The sequence below is a fragment of the Dermacentor andersoni genome, chromosome 2 (genome assembly GCF_023375885.2).
Source record: "Dermacentor andersoni chromosome 2, qqDerAnde1_hic_scaffold, whole genome shotgun sequence".
NCBI classification, from domain to species: Eukaryota; Metazoa; Arthropoda; class Arachnida; order Ixodida; family Ixodidae; genus Dermacentor; species Dermacentor andersoni.
Window position 1 is genome coordinate 40,345,785 of NC_092815.1, and position 27,811 is coordinate 40,373,595.

At 47.2% G+C, this 27,811-nt stretch overlaps 1 protein-coding gene and 1 long non-coding RNA gene across 3 annotated transcripts in view; one reads left to right on the top strand and one right to left on the bottom strand.

Moving 5' to 3' along the window:
• The window catches only part of LOC126542401 (sodium-coupled monocarboxylate transporter 1-like), a 57,799-nt gene extending 55,506 nt beyond the window's left edge, over positions 1 to 2,293 (bottom strand). For both annotated transcript variants that reach the window (XM_050189460.3, XM_050189459.3), the window contains exon 1: positions 932 to 2,293. In XM_050189460.3, coding sequence (XP_050045417.1) covers positions 932 to 1,270 — 339 coding nt within the window. In that variant the 5' untranslated portion in view covers positions 1,271 to 2,293. The remainder of the gene's footprint in view (positions 1 to 931) is intronic.
• A 4,841-nt stretch (positions 2,294 to 7,134) lies between these two features.
• On the top strand, positions 7,135 to 27,811 carry LOC129387737 (uncharacterized). The gene is made up of 2 exons (XR_011892508.1): positions 7,135 to 7,873; positions 27,296 to 27,811. It is a non-coding gene; the product is annotated as an uncharacterized lncRNA (long non-coding RNA).

A 27,811-nucleotide genomic window follows, 5' to 3' on the forward strand; every position in this document is an offset into this window, starting at 1 on the left:
TGCTTTCATTATTGGCTCCGATCATTCAGGACAGCGATACGCATAATCATAAGACGATCGCAGTGGAACTGGTAATGTATAGCAGACAGTACTTACGTAAGAGAACTCTTGTGAATACACGTTACCTTGTTTGTCGGGATGCAGTCTGGTTTGCCAGACCGCAGTCCGGAATCATGGGGCTCAACGTCCCGAAACTGAACAGTGGCATATAGGGGAAGCCGCAGCGGAGAGCTGCACCATTAATTTTGTCCGTCTGAGGTTCTTTGACGTGCACCCAAAGCACGGCACGCGAGCGTTTTTGTGCACACGGTCGCCGCGAACCGAGCCCGCAACTTCGTGCTCAGGAGAAAGACGCCATAGCCGCTGATCCAACGCGGATTGTGGTGGCCCTGTTCACATACATACATACATACATACATACATACATACATACATACATACATACATACATACATACATACATACATACATACATACATACATACATACATACATACATACATACATACTGACACAACTGTATTTGGCAGAACCATAATTCAGCGGGTATGCGCCAGTGGGGACGACGCTGAAGTAGCGCGGGTTTTTAGGTGAAGCGGGGGAAACGAAGAAGACGTTGTTGTTGTTCCCTTGGACAACTGATAAAGTGCGTTTCTTGGCGGTGCTGCTACGCATACTCGTCGATCCCACGTCGTTACAATACATACATACATACATACATACATACATACATACATACATACATACATACATACGTACATACATACATACATACATACATACATACATACATACATACATACATACATACATACATACATACATACATACATACATACATACATACATACATACATACGTACATACAGGGCTCGCTAGCTGCCGCCACCAAAACAGAAGACGTACTCCCGGTAAAGAAGTGCTTGCTCACCTCGAATACGGAAGTGACCCTGAGCCTGTAGATGACGGGCACCACAACGCGAGCGATGAACGGCACCAGGCAGAAGACGGTGACCGAAGCCCAGAGCAGGTGCAGCCCGTAGCGGTAGAAGTGCGCCGTCAGGCCGACCACGCCGACGGCTGTCACCAGAGACGCGAGGACAGAGAGGGACAGAGGAAGCGCACCCAGGCTGCGACCCCCCAGGAACGCTTCGCTAGTGCCGCCGTCCCGAGCTCGTTGGCCGAACGAGAAGTACAGGCCGACCAGAAGGTTCGACAACATGAGCACGCCGAACACCACGTACTCGGCCACGTGCACTGTCGCTGCCATGGTACTTGTGCTGCTCGACGAACCGCTTGGGTCGCCCTTTTATTTGCGTCTAATGCCCTGCCTCTATAGGTAATTTAGCTCCTTGGCGCACTCACCCTCGGAGATAGTACTATGTCAAGACTTCGTGACCTACCCTACACAGAGCGGAGACGCATGCCTTGTGCCATATTACGTAGCGAATCCTGATGCACCAGTTACAAACTCTCGACTATGCAGATGACCGTAGCGAGGATTATGTATGCTAACTGCAGAGAGAGCACGATTCGTTGAAGTGATCGTTCGTTCGGAGGAAGGCTTACTTTTCAAGCGTATCCGTGGCTCGTCTCGCGGACCTAGACGGCACGATGTCGAGACCGGAGACTTCGCTAGCGGTTGGTTAACTGACTACAGCGAATTAGAGCTGCGACTTCTTCACATGTATAGTACTGAGACGAGCAGGATGAACAATGCTTGTTACTTTTGCAGTGCTTCCCGTGACACGAGTGGGTAAATCCTCCCTCAAGCTTCACCGTGCTAGCTGGCCTCACAAATTATCGGGCTTGACGAATGCACGTAGAGAGAAACCCCTAAAGGTCTCACTTTTGTGACGGCAACGCGTCCTTCCTTCTTCGGACCAACACGGACGTCAACAGACAGATTTGCCGACGGTTCAACGCGACAGGTTATGAATAACAACAGGTTATCTACTCGGCCAGTGGCTTCCAGGCTAGTGGCGCCGGTTTGACACAGACTTCTCAAGCTTCCGCGATGTTTACCTGCTCTGAGTAGCCATGGCACTGAGCTTTCTTCCGAAGTGCCGGGGAGTCGTTGTTCTTCCCTGTCGCGTTTCTAGATTCACGCCTGCCCTTTAAGCTTTTCTCTTAAACTGCAGGTCGCAGTTGAAAAGCCCGATGAAAGTTCACCTGCGCGCTGCCAGGATGGATAGATAAAAAAACAACCTTCACGTCTCTTCTGCAGGTCGCGATAATCAAGAGAATCCTATTGAGCAGTGTACTTGCGTGCACGCGTCTTTACGCGAAGACCCCCGGCACTGCTTGGACGTCACGAAGACCTTAAGCTTAAATGCGCGGGGACGCTCGCGTCGAGGAAAGCTTCCGCTGCCTCGAGGTTGTTTCCGAGCGAAAAGTTCAAAAAAGAAGAATAAAACGTGCGTCGTTAAATTGGCTGTCGCGTCAGCGGCTCGTGCTGCGAGCCCAATTAACAAGAAGGTACACCCGAAGAGTGATCGTCACCTCAGGGCCCGACGCGTAAGATGTGACATTTGGAAATCACACCCTCATTCGCGTCTGCTATACGAATACCAAACGAGACAACAGCACTCGAGCGGAAATGTCGTCCGAGTTCGTCTACTGTACGTTCGCGAGCGAGACTGCTGGAGTTCCGGTGACGGCCAGACAGGTTGCTCGCACTTCTGCATCGACATTTTTGTTGGAGATGGTTTATTGCATTCGTTTATTATATTGGTTGAAATTTTTCTTGAAATTAATTGGCTGAAAATCTGAAAACAGTTGGACTATAGGTTAATAAAGTTCAGCGCTTCTAACGGGCTTCTGACGGTGCGTATAGTAATAATCACGTTGTCCATTCGCAGGGCGTTCTGGACGAATGAGTCATAGTTGTGTTGGTTGCGATAAACTTTTGACACGCAGCGTGACAGAGCGTCTTGAACAAATAACTATGCTGTTTAAGCGTCGATGCACAACTCGATGTAGCTTACGTATTCGCCAACGTCACAATGCCTCTCATCATCATCATCATCTTCTGCTTCTTCTTCTTCATCATCATCATCAGCCTGGTTACGCCCACTGCAGGGCAAAGGCATCCCCCATACTTCTTCAACTACCCCGGTCATGTACTAATTCTGGCCATGTTGTCCCTGCAAACTTCTTAATCTCATCCGCCCCCTGCTACGCTTCCCTTCCCTTGGAATCCAGTCCGTAACCCTTAATGACCATAGGTTATCTTCCCTCCTCATTACATGTCCTGCCCATGCCCATTTCTTTTTCTTGATTTCAACTAAGATGTCATTAATTCGCGTTTGTTCCCTCACCCAATCTGCTCTTTTCTTATCCCTTAACGTTACACCTATCATTCTTCTTTCCATAGCTCGTTGCGTCGTCCTCAGGTTAAGTAGAACCCTTTCCATAAGCCTCCAGCTTTCTGCCCCGTACGTGAGTACTGGTAAGACACAGCTGTTATGCACTTTTCTCTTGAGGGATAATGGCAACCTGCGGTTCATGATCTGAGAATGCCTGCCAAACGGACTTGGCCAAGGAGACGGACTTGGACAAGCGGCTGTGACAATGATGTCACTTACCACGCAAGAGTGACAGACTGTAACTAACGATGTGTGTGCCGTGTTATGTGCTCCCTCTATCTCTTTGCCCAATCTTTCATCCCCCCATCCCGCTCCCATGTGTAGGGCAGCAAACCGGTTAAGCTAAACTGGTTAACCTCCCTGCAAGGCAATATCATCAGCGAATCGCAAGTTACTAAGGTATTCTCCATTAATTCTTATCCCCAATTCTCCCCAATCCAGGTCTCTGAATACCTCCTGTAAACACGCTGTGAATAGTATTGGAGAGATCGTATCTGCCTGCCTGGCGCCTTTCTTTATTGGGATTTTGTTGCTTTTTTATGGAGGACTACGGTGGCTGTGGAGCCGCTACAGATATCTTTCAGTATTTTTACATATGGCTCGTCTACACCCTGATTCCGTAATGCCTCTATGACTGCTGAGGTTTCGACTGAATCAAACGTTTTCTCGTAATCAATGAAAGCTTTATATAAAGGTTGGTTAAATTCCGCACATTTCTCTATCACCTGATTGATAGTGTCAGTATGGTCTATTGTTGAGTAGCCTTTACGGAAGGAATCCTGCCTGTGCCTTTAGTTGACAGAAGTCTAAGGTTTTCCAGATTCTATTTGCGATTACCTTAGTAAATACTTTGTAGGCAACGGACAGTAAGCTAATCGTTCTATAATTTTTCAAGTCTTTGGCGTCTACTTCCTTATCCATTAGAATTATGCTAGCGTTCTTCCAAGATTCCGGTGCGCTCGAGGTCATGAGACATTGCGTATACAGGGTGGCCAGTTTTTCTAGAACAATCTGCCCACCATCCTTCAACAAATCTGCTGTTACCTGATCCTCCCCAGCTGCCTTCCCCCTTTGCATAGCTCCCAAGGCTTTCTTTACTTCTTCCGGCGTTACTTCTGGGATTTCAAATTCCTCTAGACTATTCTCTCTCCCATTATTGTCGTGGATGCCACTGGTACTGTATAAATCTCTATAGAACTCCTCAGCCACTTGAACTATCTCATCCATATTAGTAATGATATTGCCGGCTTTGCCTCTTAACGCATACATCTGACTCTTGCCTATTCCTAGTTTCTTCTTGAGTGCTTTTATGCTTCCTCCGTTCCTCAGAGCATGTTCAATCCTATCCATAGAGTACTTCCTTATGTCAGCTGTCTTGCGCTTGTTGATTAACTTGGAAAGTTCTGCCAGTTCTATTCTAGCTGTAGGGTTAGAGGCTTTCATACATTGGCGTTTCTTGATCAGATCAGATCATTGGCGTTCTTGATCAGGTGGCGTAGAGGTAGAGCATCCGCCTCGCGTGCAAGAGGACCGTGGTTCGAATCCCGGTGCCGCTCAATTTTCCACCGGAATAAAAAAAAGAAATCCACGTGTTGATAAAATTGCATAAACAGGCCTGGAGTGCGGCCTGATCCCGGTGACCAGAACCGGTAACGCACTCCCTCACAAGATCAGGATTGGCCACTCTGGTGCAGTACTTGGCCACAACCTCCTATATGAACACAACAATCCAACCCCGGCCCGCTGTCCCCAGCAGCCACGAAGAAACTGACCACGGCGGCGGTCAGACCTGTGACGCAGCAGAGGGCGCTAAGAATCCGTGGGTCCGGACAGGCCGCCATTGGAATATGAACCTGGCAACGTTTAAGGCTAGACGTTATCTAGTGAGGCGAGTCTGGCAGTGCTATTGGAGGAATTATAGAGGGCAGCAAATTGGATATGATAGGGCTCAGTGAAGCTAGGAGGACAAAAGAAGCGTATACAGTGCTAAAAACAGTGCATATACAGTGCTACCGGGGCTTAGCGGAAAGAGGAGAGCTAGGAGTCGAATTCCTGATTAATAAGGATATAGCTGGTAACATACAGGAATTCTATAGCATTAACGAGAGGGTGGCAGGTCTTGTTGTGAAACTTAATAAGAGGTACAAATTGAAGGTCGTACAAGTCTACGCTCTCTCACGCCACTGTAACGTCATACAGTGCAGTAATTGAAGCATTACAGAGCATTATTCGCAACCTTCGATGGGGATGGAAAAGTGCACTGGGCCACTTGGCACTCCGTGGTGGTAGAAGGGAAGCGATGGTAGGGGAGGAGGGGGAGGAGGGTGTATATAGGGAGTTCAGCTTCCTCCCCTCGCCCTCTTTATGGGTCTCCCCTGCTGCAACTTCTTATTTTCTTCATCCGACTCTTCAAGCTTTCCTGTATCTGAGACGTCATGCGGAAGAAGGTTTAGAATAATATGTGCACGCTGACGGCGTTCGAGTAAACAAGCCTTGCACGCTTCCATCCACTTCTAGACACACACAAAAAATTAAGTTATTGTTTGTATTATATAGTTATTTTAATTACTGAAAAAAGAAAGTTAATCGCGGAGTTCTCACACAAAGTTGAGTTTACAGAGTCAGAGGGCCGCGATGAAACATAACCTTGTGCAGCTAGTATTGTTGGGCTTTGTTTTCAAGCATGTGCATCATTCGAGTACGTAATGTGATGTCCCATCGGTTCACCGTCGCCCTAAATGTCACACCCCGGGATCTTACAGTGGAACCAAGAAGTAGGAAGCAACATGTATTATTTTCATCATTTGGTAATGGTTGTGACGACAGTTTTGTGATTACTATGATATATACAGATTAGTTCGGTTACAGCCTTAGGCAGAATCTTGGCCAAAGTTAAATCTATACACGACCGTTGTTGCGCTTAGTCGATCGACTTGGACTGGTGTGGCACTTCAAACAAAACTCTTCTAGCACATACTCAGTGAACTATTTCTTGCTGGTTTTGAAATACCCACATTGAAGTCTCCAATGGTGATCACAGGGGTAGTGTCATCACGGCTAATCCATGCAAAGTCCGTGGTCATGAACTTCTCGATATCACACTTTGGTGTGCCTGGATATATATACACAGTGGATATTGCAATTCCGTCTTTCGTTTGTACGGCACACACATCCCAACAGTCGATGGCATTGTGCTCTTAGGAGTTAAGGGTGTGTGGTTGTAGTACATGCATTTTGTCCTTTGCGTATATGGCAACACCTCCTGCTCCTGAGTCCATGTTCTGTTCACCAACGATTCCAGTATACCCACCGACTTGAAACGACGCATTTTGATTTATTATTACTATTTTTTTCCAAGGTGGCGCCAAGTAAGGACACCTCTATTTTGTGCGCCCGGCCTTTTTCGGCAATTAGCAATTCTTTCGCTGTATTTCTTGCGGAAAACGCACACACGCGAAGTTTATTGTGCAGCCAGACAACGACCTCGAGCTGCTGAAGTCGGGTGAGCAGGCATTCAACTGTAACTTGTGCGAGGAAACCGACATTTCCGCGGGTAGGCTTAGCGGCATCAACATGCTAGCCTCCCCATCGGTGGCCGCGTCACCCCACTGTGCTCCCAACGAGACGGATTCCGATGCAGTCGTTCACCTGACCGTCCTCCGTGTCTCTGACGCTGTCGTTGACCTGACCTCCCTTCGCGGCCTTCTCCTTCAGGCGCTTGAGAGAATACCGTATACCTCAGCGACGCAGTGGCGCAGCTGCGGAATGATAAGGCAGCGAAAGGTTGCGCAGCGAAAGCGCGCAGGCATCCGCACAGCACAGCAAGCCGAAGCTATGGGCGCTCTTCGAGCCGAGGTGCGCGTTCTACGACACAAGCTTGCCAAAGAGCGCTAGCTGTCGTCGCTCACTTCTGCTGCTGCGCCGCCGGCACACCCGTCCAAGGCAACGACGCATGCTGTGCGGACGGCTTTGCCGAAGACCGCTGACCATCTGCCGCGCTTACCTCCTGCACTGGATCGGCCTGCTTCGTCGAAAGCTCTCGCTGCTGACCAGTTGCTGCGCCTATCTGCTTCAGTGGACCTGTCACCTACCAGTCAGCCAGCGTTGAAGCGATAGCCAACACTGAGTGCTGGCAGTTTTGACACCATTGGGATTGTTGCTGCTTCTCGCTATGTGCGCCCTCGGGCTATCTCTGTGACAAAGCTTGCGCTTGACACCTATCCCTTACAGCTCGACGCCCACCTATCAGCACTTGGTTTGCAAAACCCTGTTTTGCACTCGACTAAAAACCAAGTACGATTCCTACGCGTCATATCATGTGTCAGTTAATGATGACTGCTATCAGCGTCTAAGGGATCCATCACTGTGACCGCGCTCTTGCTTCTACAAGCCCTTCAGAGGAGAACTTTACGATACTATGATATTGAAACATGTTCAGCGAGATGAAAAAAAGGATTAGTGATGAGAGAGTTTTCTATCATAATGTTCGTGGATTACGCACAAAGGTGAACAAATTTTTCTCTAACGTCATTTCATCTTGTTTCGTCATCATTGCCTTAACAGAGACCTGGTTTTGCCCTGAAATACCATCTAGTTCATACTTACCGCCCACTTACCAAGTTTTCCGACGAGACCGCGATCCTTCTTCACCGAAATAAAAGGGCGGTGGGGTCCTGGTTGCGATCAATCGATGCATTCAGATCCGTTCGGCGCCCTGATTTAGAATGTGTCTGGGCGGAAATTTTTGGTGCCGGTAGTAATAGGCTAGGGAATTTCTATGTTGCGCCTTATATGAATATTGAGATGTACAGGACTATTCTAGCCACTATTGAAAATGTTACATCGGCCTAGGCTAAGTATAAAATACTCTTAATTGGTGATTTTAATCCCCCTGGCATTTCCTGGCAGACTGGTGAAATTTCAGTCCATTCTTTTTACTTATCTGTCAAGTGCAACTCGTTACTTGATGTTATATCTTTTACATCTCTGTGCCAATTTAACAATATCCTAAACTCTTGTGGCACTGTACTAGACCTGTGCCTTAGTAATGCAGAAGCTGTGAATGTGTCATGTGGCAATGTTCCCCTATTTCAGCCAGATAAATATCATCCCCCACTTCGTATTTTATTACAGTTCTCGATACCTATAGTAGCAGGAGATTACAGGACACAGCAATACCTCGGTCTTTTAATTTCTCAAGCGGAGATTACGTGGGTCTCTACCACCATCTTAATAATGCGCACTGGTCTTCAGTAGTAGAACTAAGAGATGTTAATGACTAAGTCACGGTATCCACGAATATTATTCACGATGGAAGGAAGAACTTTGTACTACTAAAAGGGGCTAAACACTCTAAATTTGCTCAAGTAAAACTCTTGCTTGGGCTAGTTGGTTCATGCTTGAAGTAGTAAAGGCAAGGCGCAGAAGACCACGACTCAAGAAGAACACAAACGACAGGACCGGCGCCACTCACAACCAAGTCCTGGTCTTCTGCGCCTTGCCTTTACTACTTCACTCTAAATTTCCCCACTGCTTCTCTGTTGAACTGAATACATGTGCAGCTTTGAAGCTTAAAGACCGTGCTTGCAGGAAGGCACAGCGTACACATCAAATCAGGAGCACTGGCATATAGATTTCAAAATGTGCAGGGCACTCTCTAAACGTCTTTACAAACGTGATCATTCCATCTATATAGCACACGTGGAAGCTAGTGCTTCTAAAAATTCAAAGTCTTTCAAGAGTCACGTTCGTGAATAGTCATGCAAAAATAATAAACAAAATATCTCTCTAATTAGCGGCGACATCCAACCTGTTCCATATATTGCGGGCGGCTTCGCCTATACACTTCGGGTTTGTGTACGGTGAAGGGTACAGTGACGGAGTTTTTTTAGTTTTCTAGTCACCCTTTCCTGGATTCAAGTTTATCGGTCTCAGAGGAACTTGTCTTTAAAAGCATCAAACGCTTAAAACCCCCCCTTTCTTTTGTAGGTTCCTGATGACATTCCGTGTGCTTTGATTAAGACGTACGGGTCCTCACTTGTTCCAGTGCTCACTGCTATTTTTAATTCTGCTTTAAAGACGAATACATTCCCAAAGGCTTGGAAAACAGAGCGGGTCGTTCCCGTCTTTAAGTCAAGGGTAAAAGCTGCTGCGAGTAACTACAGACCTATTTCTCTCCTATGTGCAGCATCTAAATTATTCAACTCTGCACTCAATAATTTCATCCTCTATTAAATATACTATCATTCCTCAGCAGCATGGATTCATACCGGGATGCCCTAGAACTACCAACCTCGTTAGCTTTATGATTCATGCCTCTCAAGCAGTGTATAAGAACGGACAGCTGGATATCATTTTAACCCCAATAAGGAGTTTGATGTTGTGTGCCACAAAATACTCCTTCAAAGGTTGACACACCTTGATCTGCACCACTCTGTCACAGCGCTGATAAGAAGCTACCGACGCGACCGGTACTGCTAAGTTAGCGTAAATGGTCAGTCGTCAGAACTTCATGCGGTTACAAGTGGAGTTCCTCAAAGGCCTGTCCTGGGCCCTCTTCTCTTCCCGCTCTTTATTAACGACGTTTCGGCAGTCATTCAAAACTTCTTCGCGGTTATTCTTTCAGCTATCGCTTATGTCCTCATTGTAAATACCTCGCAAGAATATATAAATATAGATGCGGATCCGCTAGCCAATGGACAGGTGTGTTATTACCCTCTATGGTATATACCACGCGATCTCAACAGCGGTTCCGCGAAACAATGGGATCAATATGTCGTTCAGAGACGCCATTAGTGTTGTTTTCTTTTGTCTGTTTTTGAAAGTCATAACGGTGTCCTTTCTTCATGCGCTAATGTGGTAGAACGAATTATCAACGGCGTCGGCGTATACATATATAGGAGCTAATAAATAAACACTAAGAGCACTTCGTCGCCGGAATCCCTTCAATCTGATCCGCCTGTACGTGAACTACAACGACCTGTAGTACGTTCAATGGTAAACATGGTTTGGCATCATCTGAGATAACACCAGCCAAAATTTATTGAATCGAACGTTTCGGAGCATGAGACGCTTACCAGCGCTGCGTTTCTTGCATCGGTAAAAAGAAACAGAAACAGAAAACAGAATAGAGAACAGCAGTGTACGCAAGAAAATGCAAGCGTTAACTCAGAAATAAGAAAGCAGGGGGGGGGGGGGGGGAAGAACACTTTGTTCGTCGTTAAGATACGCAGACTATAAGCCGTGCATGTTTGAGTCGGCTGACACGGCAACTGTGAGCGAACGTTCTCCTGAAGAAGTGTGTGATTCTTTGTAAATGGCCGTCGCGGAGCAAGTGGTGCGCTCGGCTCCTCCTCCGTAAGGGGGTTTCGGAGTCGCTCCTCAGGACTTAAATAAAGATCACTGACTGCTCATTGCGCCGTCGCTGGAACTGTTTGCAGGCAAGTCACGTGGCAGCGCGCACGAAACGCGGACACGTGTGGCACTGCACGTGTAAGCTTTTCCTGCTGGCCGCTCCGTTCTGGTTCCGTCTAAAACGTTTCCAGGCGCGAACGACTGCTATTATGTGTCGCCCACTAAGCTAAGTTGCCGCTGAAAAATTCCTTGACTGTGAAGCCACAAATACCTGCAGACCTACTGTGAAGCACAGACTGTCGCATTATTCTAATGCTAATTTGTTATTATCACGACGTGGGCTATATAGAAAGCCAAAGGCAGTTTTTGAGTGTCGACGCACTAAGAGAAGATCAATTTCGCCCAGCGTGTAGAACAGTTACAGCCATGATATAGATAGCAAATTACTGCTCTCGGTGATGATGTTTCTACGCTGTATCAAGCAATATTAGCTTTTTAAAAAACATTCGATACCTCGGATCACCATATGATGATGTGCCGATATCATGTTGCTCATTGGCCTACATATTAGTTAACGAATATCTACACTTACATCGTAACGCTGAACTAATGTTGACGTATTTTGACAGGCTCTATAGTTGCCGAGTGTTTTGTGAAAACGTCTTATGACCGCGCTCGTTCGATAGATTCAGAAAGGCTGAGCCGATGACTTCTTCGAAATTGCATTACAGTGGGACGTTACGCTCCACCTAAAGGGCGAATCTGACAAAAATTGCTCTAAACGGGACTGACAGCTGCCTCCGCGTTAACTCAGGCACGCGCCTCGCAGCTTTGTTTCTTGCCACGTACTCGCATTCGCTATCAATGTGTACCCGCCGTAGTTGCTTAGCGACTTTAGCGTTGGCCTGCTAAGCCCGAGGTCGCGAGATCAAACCTGCTGGTTTTGGCACGCAAAACCCCACGATTTAATTTTAACCGATAACGTGTACGCAAACTTCGCTAATTACCAAGTTCGTGCGCAATCCGTTTGCCACGGTAAGAAAAAAGCAACAAAAAGCAATGATGTCCTGGTGGAGTAGTTAGAGCAGTTGGAGCGCCAGTCTTCGGAAGTGAAGGTCACATGTTCAATAACGGCTGAGCTGTCTTCTTTTGTAAACAATTTATCGTTCTCTTGACGACATCATGATAATCACTGTCGACGACCTACGACGACGTCCTATAGGGACTGCGTGAATGCAGCCTTGGTGTTCCTATACCAGCCATCGTTGCAAAACCAATGAGACACGAATGAGAAAATGTGATACGCATATCAGTGAGCCCAGCGATATGATCATTGCAAAGCACCGCACAACAGTACTGAAATATTCCCTGCAACATGCTGACACTCTATAGGAAAGAAACCCCCAATGCAACATTGACAGGTATCAAACACGAGATCTCAGAGAAGTGCGTCATTGCCGACGGAGGACAAAAGCTGCAAACTCTTTCGAAAGAACGTTACGCAGTATTCTGTATCTCACTAGCAGTTCGTGGTTTGCAGCATTGGTTACATTATTACTTCAGCAGGTGGCATTCAGTCGTGATCACCAGATGCTTGATACAACTATATATAATACAACTTTACTGAATATACGTGAGCATGCGCTTTTTTTATTCACTAATTGAGCTACCATGCACTGCGTTTCTAGCACGAAACTGACTTTCCGCTGTTTTCTGCTGACGTTCGCTGAAAGTAGAACCAAGGGGTCTGCCAAGTTGACATTTCCAAATTTCCTGAGTTTTCCAGGTTTTCCATGAGTGCCTTTGCAAAACTTCCTGAGTGACACAGAACTTTGTTTTACCTCAAGACAGGCTGACACTATGTCGCCCGATGCTGTCATTCTCTGTAGTAGGATACAACTTAAAAAAAAAAACAGCAGTCGGCAAGCAAGGCACACGGACCGCGCGGCGTTGTTACTCCGCTAGCCAATCACAGAAGCAAGCAAAGTCGTCATCATGCGACGTTTCCGAAATAGCGTCGTACTTGATACTTCCGGAGCGTCTGCTGTTCTTGAAGGGTCTTTTTCATCGGCGGAAGCGATGAGGTGTGCAACAGACATGGACAAAGTGTGTGGAGTCTGAGCATTTCATTCTTCAAAAGTCCTCGGTACAGTTAATTTCATTACTGAGCCCGTTTTACTCGTGAAACTTCACTGCCAACTGAAGTGAAACTTGACAGCAAATAGTTACAGCGAAGCAAGCGTTTTATTTTAGTTCAATAAAGGCTTTCGCCGTTTCACTATAACACACGAGTGAAAACGTATAAAATTACGCGCTTATATCTTTATTTTTGTGGTTACCACCTTATTTAGGTAAGAGGAAAAGTTTGAAGTACGAACTATTTGCAGCCTCGCGGAGGAACGGTGACTGGTGGTTATGAGGGCGTGGGCGGGGCTTCACTGCAGACTTAAGTTGTATCGGACTATATTAAGCATGTTAAAAAATTAAGAAAAAACGACTTAATCTAGTTTTAATAGTAAGGAGTAGCATATATTTTATTCAAAAAAAAAATCCGAAGGGAGGGATTAGTAAAATGCAAAGCGAATAAGATATCTTTGAATATATACGGTAGACTCATCGCAAATAGAGTCGAACATTCTCAAATACGAATAAAAAGGCGATGCATACAGAAACAAATATTTTCGAATATCCACTTCAGTCACGAATTATGATCGACTGTCGACACATATGCGTGAGACATACGTGGTGCTTTAGACTCTAGTGAAAGCAAATCAAGGTGGCAGAAGGACTTGGAGCATTTTATGATGAGTCATTATAATTACAGAGTAACTAAATGTTTGAATATTGTAAAGTCAGTCATGCTACGTTTCTTCATAAAAAGGATTAAATCCCCCGCTCGAATTACATGCACAAGTTATTCATTAACCTCAAGCATTTCAAGAAAGAAAAAAAGATATTTCAAGGTAGCTACCAACGCGCCCCACGTCAAGCGTCACGTAAAACATGGTAGTGCCTTCACCAAAGCGATACTCTGTAACGATACATATCACTCATAAGCAAAGTTGAAGTTTTTTAGGTTATCATAATATTCAATTTGCCCTAAGCTTAATGTTTGTGTTCTAATCCTTGCTACCACTGCACAGAAATGGCAAAAATAGGTCGCGTCCACAAATGTGGACGCCGGCATTGAAGGGGATATGAGCTATTTTTATCACCTGATAAGCAAGCTCATTGGTATGAGGCCAGATCTTTGTCACAAGTGAGATCAACATCTGGTGTGTCAACCTCAACTGTCCTAACATACCGTCAGCCCGCGTACAACGCCTCAGTGTTCCGTTTCACTGCTGTAAAAAGCTTATTTTGATTTGTATGAGGGACATCTGCATCTCGGCGTCAGCCAATAATTAGTTTTTTTAGCTGAAGCTACTTGAAATAAATGGCGGCGCACCTCCTTTTCCGTTCACTCCTGAATGCGTCGATCCTTTCTGTTCTCGTCCTCCTTCCATCGCGCGTTCGCCCTACGGACCATTTGAAGCATCCTTTTCGTCAATTGTACAGTCAACGCCCGATTTTTCGGTCTCCCTAGGGGCCGCGAAAACGTCCGTAAAATCGGGCAGTTCGGAAAAATGAATGCATGTCTTTTACTGCCGTTATGGGCTCAAATCGCCGCAGGCACATCGGAAAAGGCTTACCAGTACATTTATTATGCATAGCGGTGCCCGTACTGTGACAGGAGATGGCTGATGGACACGTGCATAATTAAGGAATACTGTGTCCCGTGATAATTACCCTTTCCCCACGTTTGTTATGCTTCACCGCAATACTTTTGCGTATGCTTCGCCGCGTAACATGTTTGTATTGAGGCGAAGCTGACTTTCGGAAACTGGCATGATGCAACGCGTCGTGCTTTCTGAGCTTCGAAGCCAATCGCGAGGACCACAAAGACGGAGTCGGTGCCATTGCTTAGAGCGGCGAATTCTTTCAATGAAAAACACGGCGCCGAAAGTCAAGAAGCTTAATAGCGAACGTTGAGGCAGCTAGGCCTAGCGTTTACCACGGCGGCAGTGGTGGCTTTGATTAATAAAATTTGTTGCTGGGCTAGTTGGTTCATGCTTAACTGAATACTTGATGAGCAGTACGCTTGCGCGATCCTGGTATGCTGTTTACTTAAGTAGGTGAAGTCTTCAGAATAAAATTTATTTGCGAGTGAGCGATTGTCCTGTGCTTCTGTGTCTATCTTCTGTCCCGTCTTGGCATTGCGCTTACCGGTATTCAGTTAAGTTTTGATTAGTGCCGTTTTGGACCTGCGGTCACGGCAAAAAGTCTGGAAAGTCGGACGGCCAAGGGCTCTTGCGTCCGAAATTTCCGACCTTCTTATACATTGACTCTATAGGGTATACGTGGCGGAGCCGCGAAGCTGTTCGAATTATAGGGCGTCTGGAAAGTCGGGGGTTGACTGTGCACTGGCAACTCCTCCAGCCGACGACACGGCGTCAAAGTAGATTCGTTGCGATTCCTCTCTGCTACTCGAGCCAGCATTACCGCGACTTTCGTTCCCTTTCAATAAAATTACAGCTAATTTTCTCTGATAGAAGCACAAATTCTCTTAGTTTTTCCTATTTCCGGTCTATTCAATATCCCTGAGAATTCCCGGTTTTCCCGGTTTTCCCGGTTTTCCCGGTTGGTAGACACCCTGAATATGTTTTTATTGTCAATTAACTACGGGCAGAGCTTTCAGAAATATCCCCTCCGACATTGCCATTCCGATTGATTTACCATGAAGACGACAAATAGAAAATACCGCATGCGTCATTCAATGGCATCATTTATTGCTACGAGCATAGAAATATATGATAAATATATGCTGAAATATAGGCATAAATTGCGTAATGCCTTATGTAATGCCTACGGGCCCTTAAGGTAAAATAAACGAAATGAGCACTTTACAAATGTCAAGCGCGCGCGGCGTCCCTTCCCAGGCTGTTGCGTGCTACTCAAAAGAACTGCCGTTTATGAACCTCGACATCATGTCCAGTGCCGCTTCCGGTTGATCGTACGCCACAAAGTGTCCCGCGCCCATGACCACCACTTGGAACAGGTTGCCGGCTCTCTTGACGTAGCCGGCTACGCCGGAGCCGCCGTGCGCCCTCCACACCCTGCGGCGGGCGGCGTCGAAGGACTCCGTCCCCGACCACTGCAGGCTGCCGAGGAAGTTGGCCGCGAGCGAATGCGGGACGACCGCGTCCAGCTGGCCGCTGTAGACGAGCACCCGGCAGTCCCTCTCGAGAAGCGAGACGAACGAGGGCTTCACGGACCGCATGACGTCGGCCAGGAGATGCGAAGCCACTTCGCGGCCGCTGTTGAACGCCACGTTGCCTACGTGCACGGCCCTCCTGAATTCCGGCGTTGCCATGAACGACCTGCGCCCAGTGGAGCGGCCGCGGTGACGAAGCACACGAGGAGAGACGCTCCGGTACAAAGTATAGCCGCTCTCATTTCGACAGAGGTGTCTGCCGCAAGACGAAGATTCGAAGGGACCAACAGTGATCGACAGATTAACAAGGGAAGCCTCAGTTTGATTGATTGATTGATTGATTGATTGATTGATTGATTGATTGATTGATTGATTGATTGATTGATTGATTGATTGATTGATTGATTGATTGATTGATTGATTGATTGATTGATTGATTGATTGATTGATTGATTGATTGATTGATTTTAATGTCCCCAGAAAACACTGCCGAAGGTATGAGAGACGCTGCAGCGGGGGGCTCCGCATTAATTTCTACCACCTGGGGTTCTTCAGAGTACACGCAAAGCACGGTTCATGAGCGCCTTTGCATTTAAAATTGCATCGGAATGCTGCCGCCGCAGTCGGGAATCGAACCCGCGACCTCGTGCTCAGCAGCAGAACAGCCATGCGTCAACGCTGCGGGTGGTAGCTCAGCCCGGAACGTATACGTTTTAGGCAAGGGGGCTTCGTCGGGGCACTCTGTGCCGTGGCTCAATGGCTGTTGCGCTGCTCAAGTCGCGAGTTCGCGATTACCGGCTGATGGTGAAAAAACGCAAAAAACTCTCGTGTTCCGTGCTTTGTGTGCACGCTCAAGGACCCGATGTGGTCAAAAATTTTTCGGAGCCCTCCACAACGGCGTGCCTCATAATTCGCTATGCAGTTTCGGGACGTTAAACTCCAATATTCTTTTTTTTTTTTTGTCGTGATTTTATGAAGGCACGTACAGTTGGAATGCATACGGCGGGCATTACCAAATCACGACTGGGAGTTTACCACTACCGTTGAAAAGAAAAGTTCGCAATCGTTGTATTGCAGCGGCGCTAACATACGGCGCAGAAACTTGGAGGTTAAAAAAGAAACTCGAGAGCAAGTTAAGGACCGTGCAAGGAGCGATGGAAAGAAAAACGTTAATCGTAACGTTAAGAGACGGGAAGAGCGCGGTGTGGATCAGAGAGCAAACGGGGATAGCCGATATTCTAGTTCACACTAAGAGAAACAAATGGAGCTGGCAGACCATGTAATGCGTAGGGCAGATAACAGGTGGACCATTAGGGTTACAGAATGGGAAACGCAGTCGAGGACGGCATAAGATTAGTTGGAGTGATGAAATTAGGAAATTTTGTGGCGCAAGCTGGAATCAGCTAGCGGAAGACACGGATAATTGGAGATCGCTGAGAGAGGCTTTCGTCCTGCAGTAGACATAAAGATAGGCTGTTGCTGATGCTGACAGTTGTTGAAACGTTGGCTAGAGGCGGGGGCTGCCGTTGTTTGCATTCTGCTGATCACTTTCTAGCATTTCTGTACAGGTCGCAAATGCTCGTTCACGCATCGAGCCATTCATGACTGCGCGCTAGAATACGTGGCTTTGAAGTACATCGCACTCTACCCAGAGTGAAGGCAGACAGGCCGATGTCAGCGTCTGGAGCCCTGCATAACGATACAGTGCACATTCAGACACAGGGCATATGTGAAGTGAGGCCAGGCTGTGTCTAGCCCCCCACGATCCATTTGCAAATACTTGTGCGCAAATGTAATCAAGTCTTCATTAATATTTACGGCTATGAAACAAATTATAATATAGCCTTTCTTTCTGTGAGGTTGTCTAGTGCAAGCGTTGTCCTTGGACGTGGTGTGTCGCGGCACACGCACTCTGCGCTTAAAGGCCACCGCAGACGCAAAGCATCTACTCTTGCATCGTTTGTGATCGCTCGGTGACATGTCAACCACCTCAAAGTCACTGTCAGCAACCCCGGCTAATAAAGGAGAATGACCACATTCGATCTCTACATCGCTTGCAGTTGCTGTATCTCGGTTTACAGACTATATGATGTCGGTTCTGACTATACCTGTACAGTTCTATGTCACGTCGCGTCCGCTCTTCGGCCTGCAGGAAGTTGTAGGGCGTGACGATGCCACTGACGTTCTTGAAGTAGGAAGTGGCCGCCTCGAAGCCTTCCAGCAGGTGGTCCATTATGCTGAAAGCGTCCACGAAGCGGCCATGCCTGGCGAGCACGATCGCCCTCTCAGTTCCCCGTTGGATGTGGTCCGCCTGCCTCCGGTCCACCAGACCGATGTGGTACAGGAACTGCGCGTAGTCCAGCATCGTCTCCGGGTCCAGCCAGGCATTGCCGACGGCGATCCCTCGTAGCTTGATGTGCACTCGCGAGTAAAGGGTCGCGGCGATGAGGTGCGCGACAGCTGTGACGTATTTACCTGTGATGGGAGATGGCGTCGATTATTGGCCACATGCCCACTCGGCCTAATTCTTCGGATCGGCACTGGGTTAGCTATATAATCTTGATTAGACACTCTCCTTCTTGAATTGTTTTCTAATTGCGTTTGTAAATTCCAGTTAGATTCAGTCTGTTGTGATCAATATGATATACGTGATACATTATTACCGGAAGGACTGCGAACAGCATCTGGACACAAGTAGACTAGCCCATATATTTCACAAGGAATACCACACAAGTCATCCATATCATATGTGCTCAAATCACGTATGACACATGTGTTTTCTGAGCCCAAGTTTACAGAGCGCGGGACCTGCGAAAGTGCGAAAAAAATATTTTTTTAAATAAACAATATCCGCGAGATCCAGCTACATAACCTCGAATTCTGAGCCAAAATTGCACTTGGTACGTATGACCAACACAGCGATCCACTTGTGTTTAACCATTAGCTCAGCGGGCAACTCAAAATTTCCTACTCAAATATATGTGAAACGCAGAAATGCTTTTATAAGAAAATCGCCGAACCAATATAAATTAAAATTGTTGCTTTTAGAGGAGAAAGCTGAGCTCTAGTGATAGTTGAAAGCAGAGTTGGCATTTATGAACTCGAATTCTTCACAAACATTGCCATAATTAAAATGTGTAAATTTAAGAGGATCATTCAAGCACAAAGTAGACGACTCCACATTAAAGAAGAGGTATCACTTATTTTGTAAACTTCATCCGTTGGTGAGTTTAAGACGAACAAATTGAGACTGGCAGACGTTGACTTGTGGCTTTTAGAAAACTTCAAGATCGCCGAGGAGAAGAAAAAACCGCAGAGGAGAGATACCGTTAACGAATGAAAGGAAATATCGGCAAGAGACATCGCTGAAGTATCCCTGACATTCAAGTAACTGACATCGTTCTAGCATAGAACAAAAGTAAGAGACACCAATGCCAAATTTTATGGTCTTGTCTTTGTGACAAACAGTCGCCCAGAGAGGAATATTGAAGACTGACATAACAGTGAACGTGACTAGGTTGAATGTGCTTCAGTAAAAAACGTTTTCAAGTATTAATTATCCGAGGAGGAGTTAGCAAAAGAAACCTGGAAGGGTGAAGCGGTACGAGCCTTTTGATAGAAGATCAAGAAGCGCAGGAGCCTGGAGAGGGGAGAAAGGAAGACGACTTTGGAATAAATGAGAGACAAGGGGCCCTATAACGTAACAGTACTCCAATATATTTTTATTCCAATCTCCTAGTCAAAATTTGCGTAACCGTCAACGCAAGCACCGGGCGGTCACCCACAGGGTTGTCTGAACAGACCAATCAAACGCTCTCCTCGTTCAAAGGAGTTCACTTTTGTTTGCTTGAAAAACGAATAACATTGCCTACACTGAGCGGCTTGTCTTATGTAATTGGCTGACAAGAGGCGAGGAGCACGCTCAAGTGGAGAGGGATTCGATAGGGCCGAGCCACTGCACTGAAAGTCAATAACCGGGCGAAGAAGGTGGTGCCGGCGTCTGCGATTGGTTCGCCTTCCCTTAGTTAGCTTGCAGTGGCTGGTCGAAAATCGTGGCGGCATGCAGCGGAAGCTTGAGAATGACGCTAAAACGGATCCTCAGCGAAGAAGAGTTGGCAAAATCAGGTCGTAAACATGCCGAAAGTTCTTGAATACGTTACACGGCCGTGCAAAAATTTTTATTGCACGCAAATAAACCCATGCTCTCCGGCAGGTGCGAGTAGCCAGTGCCTGAGCGATCGGCGGCAGCCATCTTTTATTCCTTTCGGAACGGGGCAGCCGGCGGCTATTCAGAAGAAAATTCAGTTTTGTTCGGCATATTAATGCACCTTTAACGCGTACACGTCACTTTGACGTGGTGAGTTCTTTGCGGTTTTGTGACGTCGCGTGACAGGCAAGTGAAGTGGGTGCAGCCCTAAATCTTTTGACCAATAGCCGGGGGCTAATGGCGAAAAGGCATCGAATCAGAAATAACTATTTTTCTTTTTTCGTTCAAATCGTGCATAATCAGTCTGTACACGTCTTATCAGATCGGGAGCTATCGCGGTTTAGGTGACGTCGCGTGACAGATAGGTGAAGTGGGGGTGGTCCAAAAAAGGTTTGATTACAGAATTGGAATAGAAAAGTTTGGAACAGGGGCTCTATGACGTAAAACTATTCCAATATGTTTCTATTCCAATTTTCTGACGTCAAATTTACGTAACCGCTGACGCAAGCATCGGGTGGTCACCCGTAGGTTTGTCTAAGCAGACCAATCAAACGCTCTCCTCGTTTATAGGAGGTTACTTTTGTTTGCTTGAAAAACGAATAACATTGCCTACACTGAGCGGCTTGTCTTATCTAATTGGCTGACAAGAGGCGAGGAGCACGCTGAAGTGGAGAGGGATTCGATGGGGCCGAGCCACTGCACTGAATATTGATAACTGGATGAAGAGGGTGGTGCCGGCGTCTGCGATTGGTCCGCTTTCCCTTACTTAGCTGGCGGTGGCTGGTCGACAATCGCGGCGGCATGCAACGGAAGCTTAAGAATGACACTAAAACGGATCCTCACCAAAGAAGAGTTGGCAGAACGCGGTCGTAAACGTTCCGAAAGTGCTCGAAAACGTTACACGGCTACGCAATATGTTTCATTATACGCAAATAAACCCATGCTCTCCGACAGGTGCGAGTAGCTAGTGCATCAGCGATCGGCAGCAGCCATCTTTTATTCCTTTCGGAACGGGGCAGCCAGCGGTTATTCAGAAGAAAATTCAGTTTTGTTCGGCATATTAATGCATCTTTGACGCGTACACGTCACTCTGACGCGGTGAGTTTTTGCAGTTTTGTGACGACTCGTGACAGGCAGGTGAAGTGGGTGCTGCCCGAAAACTTTTGACCAATAGCCGAGGGCTAGTGCCGAAAAGGCGTCGAATCAGAAATAACTATTTTTTTTGTTCTGTCAAATCATGCTTAATCAGTGTGTACACGTCATATCAGATGGGGAGCTATCGCGGTTTTCGTGACGTCGTGTGACCTACAGTTGAAGTGGGGGTGGCCCGAAAAAGTTTTGGACCAATCGCGGAAGGCTGATTGCAGAATTGCAATAGAAATGTTTGGAATAGTTTTACGTTATAGCGCCCCAGTTTTACGTTATAGCGCCCAAGATGTACGTCAAGTCCACAGCAAAGCTTTCTATCGCGTCCTTTTAGTTACAGTAAAGCTACCTGCCTGTGATATAGGGTGGCACAATAAGCGTACCTGCGTACGACTCGCCCGCGACGTAAAAATCGTTCGTGGCGAACCGAGGAAAAAGCGTGAAGAATTGCTGCAGGGCCTCGTGCAGGTCCCGTGCCACGTGCCGCTGGTGCCGGGCGTAGCCGTTCTCGTTCCAAGTGAAGCTGAAACCGGCGCCCACCGGGTTGTCCACGTACAGCATCGAGTAGCGTTGCGCCCACGTGGTGTTTCGCAGCCTAATGGAGCCACCCTCGACAACTTGGTACGGCCCGTGCTCCAGGAACAGCCCGAACATAGAGGAACCGCCCGGACCTCCCTGAAGCCACAGAACCACGGGAGCCACGTCAGGTTTCTCCTGCAGGGAGGTACAATTCACAAGCGCAGATAAGTGCAGCATCGATGAGTTAGGAGGGTTATTATTGCCAGTAATCCGTTGCTTTACGCTATAAACTTCTTTAAGCTGTAAAATTGGCCACCGCCGTGGCCCAGTGCCGTCGGCGTCGTGCTGCTGAGCACGAGGTAGCGGGTTCGGTGTCCGACCGCAGCGCAGCCGCATTTCGATGGGGGCGGAATCCAATAAGTGCTAGTTTGTCGTCTTTTGCCTACACGTTAAAGAACCCCTAATTGTTCAAGTTATTGAGAAGCCCTCATACCTCACCGTGCAGTTTTGGGACGTTAAACCTTATCATTTTAATTCGTAAGTTACTGCGTAGTTTTCTTCACCTTGACACCTCTCTTCACCATTATACCTTTTCAACTCCGCCTTGTAGCAGTGCTTGTATTTTTGACCAAGACGATCGCGGTAAACGACAGGAAGTTATAGTCCATGACAGCGACAAGGTGACGACCACTGACAGTCCACCAGCCGACTATTTCACGTCACCGTCCACACCACACCAGGCTTCGTCAACACCGTTCAAGCAACGAACATCGTTGCGGCGTCAGCAGCCATTCAGTACCACCGCGCGATGAACACAGCTTTGTTAGGGTACGGCCGACCTCTGTCAGTAAAACACGAAAAGCTCATACTATAATTAAACCGTGGCCTCAGAGCGGGATCCCGCTGGATCCTGTATAGATATCCCACATGCGTTAAGCGGTTCTTGTGGCTAACTTCTTGAGCCATATCCACCACGATAGACATGGGACATTACATGTGGCATTATGCACTGGAATATCGATGGCGCTGCCTCCACCTATGTTTAATAAACCTTACTATTACCAGGCCGTTTGACTTCCCATACACGTACCACTCGCTGAGTTTCCCGAAATTACTACACAGTAGTCTACGGACAGGTCCACAATGCAGTGCGTTGAATAGACTCGTGGCATTGTTACCAAAGGCCTGTTGAAAACTCCTGCACATGGCTTTTTGGTCCTGAAAGCACCAAATTGCTCGCATAGTTTATGCATATTCTCCATGAGCTTTTGGTCACTGGCAGCCGAAAGGCGCTGAAAGAAAGCAGCTACACAGACCGTCAAGCAACGCTTAATGTGCTCGCACTCAACGTAGTCACGCTGCCTAGCTGATACATCTGCCCAACGCCCGCGACATCGCGCTGTCCGCACGGTCGCAGCCGGTATGCGCGCACTCAAAAATAGCCTTTTTTAGCTCTTAACAAGCTCCGGCTAAGATGTCCGATCCACCAAATTCAGATTACTACCTCGTTTGAACTTTTCGAATTTGCGTGCGAGCTTGTGTAAACACGAGGCACGTACCTGCTACAAACGTTTCGTGCGCGGGGCGTGCACGAGTAGCCATAGCAGCAACTGCATCCGATGTGACCTATCAGCTTTCTGTCGTCGGGGCTGCCGTATATTCAAGGCGCTATCCGACGGATCGCATAGTTTTCACACAGTTGTGTATCCCACGCAAACATTGCAGCTATCGAGGCACTCACGCGGTTTCCTTCCACCATTTTCCTTTGCCTTATATTGACGACAAACACTACTCATCTCCGTCAGCTGTTTGCTCGCACACGTGTCTGCACGACGTTGTCGTCAGTGCGTCCGTGAAATGTGCCCCCGTTCAGACTGTGAGTGCATGTACACGGCGCAAGCGCCAATAATTGTCCTAAGGCGCGACAAGGGGCAGCAAGGTGGCACGCATTGTGGCGGCAGACACGCGCAGTGTTACCTTGGCAGGAAAGAACCAGAAAAAGATGTTGCTCGATAGCTCTTTGTTGACGGTGAGAAAGCCCGCGTAACTGGGGAAGAGCTCGGTGGCCTTGGCGTCGCCCAGCAGGTGGCCTACGCGGCTCAGGTGTCGCGCCTTGTCCAGCGAGCCCGCGTTGATGAGCGGCGTCAGGAACAGCGGGCCACCAACTTCGCCGAGATGGCCGTCAGCGTGCGCGTCAACGTCACTGGTGGGGAGAATTTTTCAGAATCAGATGCGAAAGTACCGTCCATGCATGCATGCTCGTTCGCGTCCTCCGCCCTCCCGAGTGTGTCACGTGTCGCGAACGCGCGGGCGATTTTCGAAGGCCGCTGTACAGGCAGATGAGAGGGGGCGTGTCGAGGTGGAGGCTTTGCATCAACTGACTGCAGTCCTCGTTTGAATACCGGTTAGAGTCCTGAACAGGGTGCCGCGAAATTCCCAGGTCCCTGATTAGTATCCAAATTGCGGCAAGCCTCGGTAAAGTGGGCAGGCGCGCTGCAGCATTCGATGACTTCTTAAGGTTTCCAACGGCCCTCACGTAAATTGCTGCGGGGTCGATTGCGCTCTGTGAAGACTCCAGAATTGGCTGAAGTTGTAGTTTGCAAATCCTCGAGGGCGTTAAGCGTTCGCTCTCAGCTCACGCTGTTGAGCTATATGCGTATTAACAGCGTACACGAGAGTTTTAACCACATATTCTTACTTGAAGTATACAGCACGTTATCAGTCATGTATACGATGTGGAAATGCATAATTTGATTCACAACGTTAATTAAGCAACGCCATCTTGCTATAAGGTAAGCAGAGCTCGTTCAGGCAGAACAGACAAATGTAGCTTAACTTCCTGTCGTCGATGGGGCGTTTGTTATGCTTGAACGTTGATAGGCACTTCCAAAACGCAGGCCTTGCGACACCGGTTTTGCATATGCACGAGCCGTAAGCGATTACTGAAGCACGCAATAGAACCCTCGCGGCTGAAGAATACGTTGCACCAAAGTCACTGAATACAGTGCAGCTTATGCGGGGAGCCCCCGAGAACAAAATTGTAAGCTTGAAGGCGAAACACGCCGCTCGGTATATTTCCACATTGACCGTTGTTGTATCCGGCTTGGAAGACTATGTTTCTATGCTCACCCGCTGTAAACTTTCCACATGCTGGCTATCCATGCGTCGGTGCTTGCGCACAAAAGCGAAGCGAACAACACCGACCTCGCCATTATTCTTGTTCTTGTTCTCAATAAGTGGCACTTACCCACTACGGAAGATCAGCCAAGAAGCAAGCGCTTATGTAATTAAATTAAAATGAACAAAAACTGCAACTTTAACTCATCAAAAAACCCCGAGTATTAAATGATGGGTGCTATGAACTGGCAGTAATACATAATAAAAAAGTGTTGCACATATTACAGGATTTTAAGATAAATAATTTCTAGCAGTGATATAACTTCAAAAAGTAAGCAATGAATACTACCTTAAATATAACTTAGCAGTAAGAACAGTATTTGTTCAGCAGCATTATCAATGCATATCTCTATTTGATTACTGCAAGGACTGGATAATAAGTTTGCCCATTCCCCTGTAATGAACCGCAAGATGTAGAGTACGTACATGCGTGCACGCACAGAATATAGTGCAAGGAATAGTGAAAAATAGAATATCGAATAGAGTAGAATAAAGTAGAAGGAAGCCTGAGGAAATTATATGCCTTTGAGTAGTGAGACATCTTGAGTAGGTGCAGCTTCGGCAGCTTTCTTGAATTGAATACAATGCACGGTGTGTGCGTGTGTCGAGTATAAGTAGTCGTAGGTGACCTCTCACAAGACATGTAAACTTCAGTTAGATAGGTCCGCGATTTCACTATGGTGCTGGAAGTCCATGCACACCGTGGCAGGCCTAAGAATGTTCGCAGAGCTTGGGCCTGAAGCCTTTCGAACGACCGAAAGCTCAGCGAAGACGCCTCATGGACAGAGAATTACTGGTCAAATGAGTGGAAGTCCAAGCTGGCGAAACCGAACAAGCACCGCCATCTTCGCAAGACCACCGAAATGAAACAAAATAAATATCAAATTGTAAGAAGAGAAGAAACGGCGTATCCCCCCTGAAGTACAATTTCTCTTTTTCTAACATCTTTCATGTTGCCTTTATTATTATTATTATTATTATTATTATTATTATTATTATTATTATTATTATTATTATTATTATTATTATTATTATTATTATTATTATTATTATTATTATTATTATTTACATAAGTAAAGGTTCTACAGACTAGGCATCTCCATCCGGAGCAGCCTTGGTGTAAGGGCATACGCCTTGGTTTTCTTTTTTTTTTTCGAAGGTATTAAGTCAAAAACTTCAAAAACGGCCGAAAGTGTGCTATATGTTAGCATTATTCTTTCACCAAATATCCTATAGTGACCACGTCCCCTGTTTACAATGGAAGAGGAGAAGAAGAAGAGAAAGAAGGACTATGCTTGTTAGCAAACAACAATCTGTAACAGTAGACACTTTAATTCACATTTACAAGATACTCATTTCATTTCACCTGCTCCACGTGCTCTCGATCTGTGACACGCCGTCGTGTACGAAACGCCGGCAGCACTACGGAGGCCTACGTCTTCAGGACAGGCGTGTACTTGAGCCCGACCTTCACTTCACGGGTCTTTTGCAGGTGGAGCGCACCCGGGTGAGTCATATTGTTCAAAACACCGGCTGCATTAAGGCGGCTAATTATTTGCTCTGTGCAAATAACCAGCCAGCCAGTAACTTCAGTCGTTTGTCTCGACGCATGTTTTGATGGGTACCACGCCTCCGCGTACGCTTGCCATCTTCAGTGTTGCTTCTTCCTATAAATTTTCTATTCGGGTAATAAAAACATCTCCCCCAACCCCAATTTTTTAACCTTCTGCTCTAGGCATTTCGATGCATGGGGGCAAAATGCAAAAACTACCGTGTCCCGTGCTTTGGGGGAATGTTAAAGATTACCTAGTGGTCAAAATTTCCGGAGTCCCCCACTACGACGTGCCTCATTATCATATCTTGGTATTTGACACGTGAAACCCCAGAATTTCATTAATTAATTCAATGACGACATTTTACAATTTCTCCAACCAATACGCCTCGACGAAGTCACGTACAGATGGGGAACAACACTTTCTGCATAACATATATCCTGGGAACTTACGCCCATGGTCACAACAGTTGACTGATTTTTTGCATCACGAAGCACGCAGTGTCGAACATGAACGATACGTGCGTCGCTGCTCTTTCGCCAGTGCCCGTCTTCCAATGCTGGAACGTTGCTAAAATAGCATGACGTCAACGAACTCCGAGACATTGGTTCAGGTTCAAAAGCGACGCTTGAAGGCTTTCTATATTTTCTTTATCAATACAATTTTTTTTTTAAATGCGCTCTCTGATCGATTGCAAACCGGCTCCCCTCGCGAACAGGTGCCCATCCCGAGCATCTTGTCGTGAGTGCCAACGGTGATTCGCATGGAGAAGCGGCCCGAGCCCGAGGTGACGCTGTGCTCAGCCGTGTTCCTGTGCCTAGTCGTGTCCTCAACCACCGCGCTGGTGCTGGCGCGCAGGGTGCCCAAGTACGCTGAAGAACCAAGAACCACGCGGAAGGCGCGTGGTTCTGCCAGGCTGCCTCGAGCACGCGCGCCGGCTGAGCTGAGCACGCTGTACCCGACGGCCGACCAGTGCCTGGATTTTCACTGGCACCTCTCGGACGCGCATATACGAATGCGTTAGCATTGCCGAAGACCGGCCAGACCGGCTGCGCGGATCGCCGGCCAGATCGGACAGGTTCTGCAGGCACACATGCAAGGCATGTGCAGCCTGGCGTAATACTTGAGCGGCGTCGTGCGTCACTTCGATACATGCTATGCATGCATTCCAATATTTATTGAGCTTTCATTGTTATTTGTTATAGAATAAAATATTTTAGCCTTTCGTCGTTAC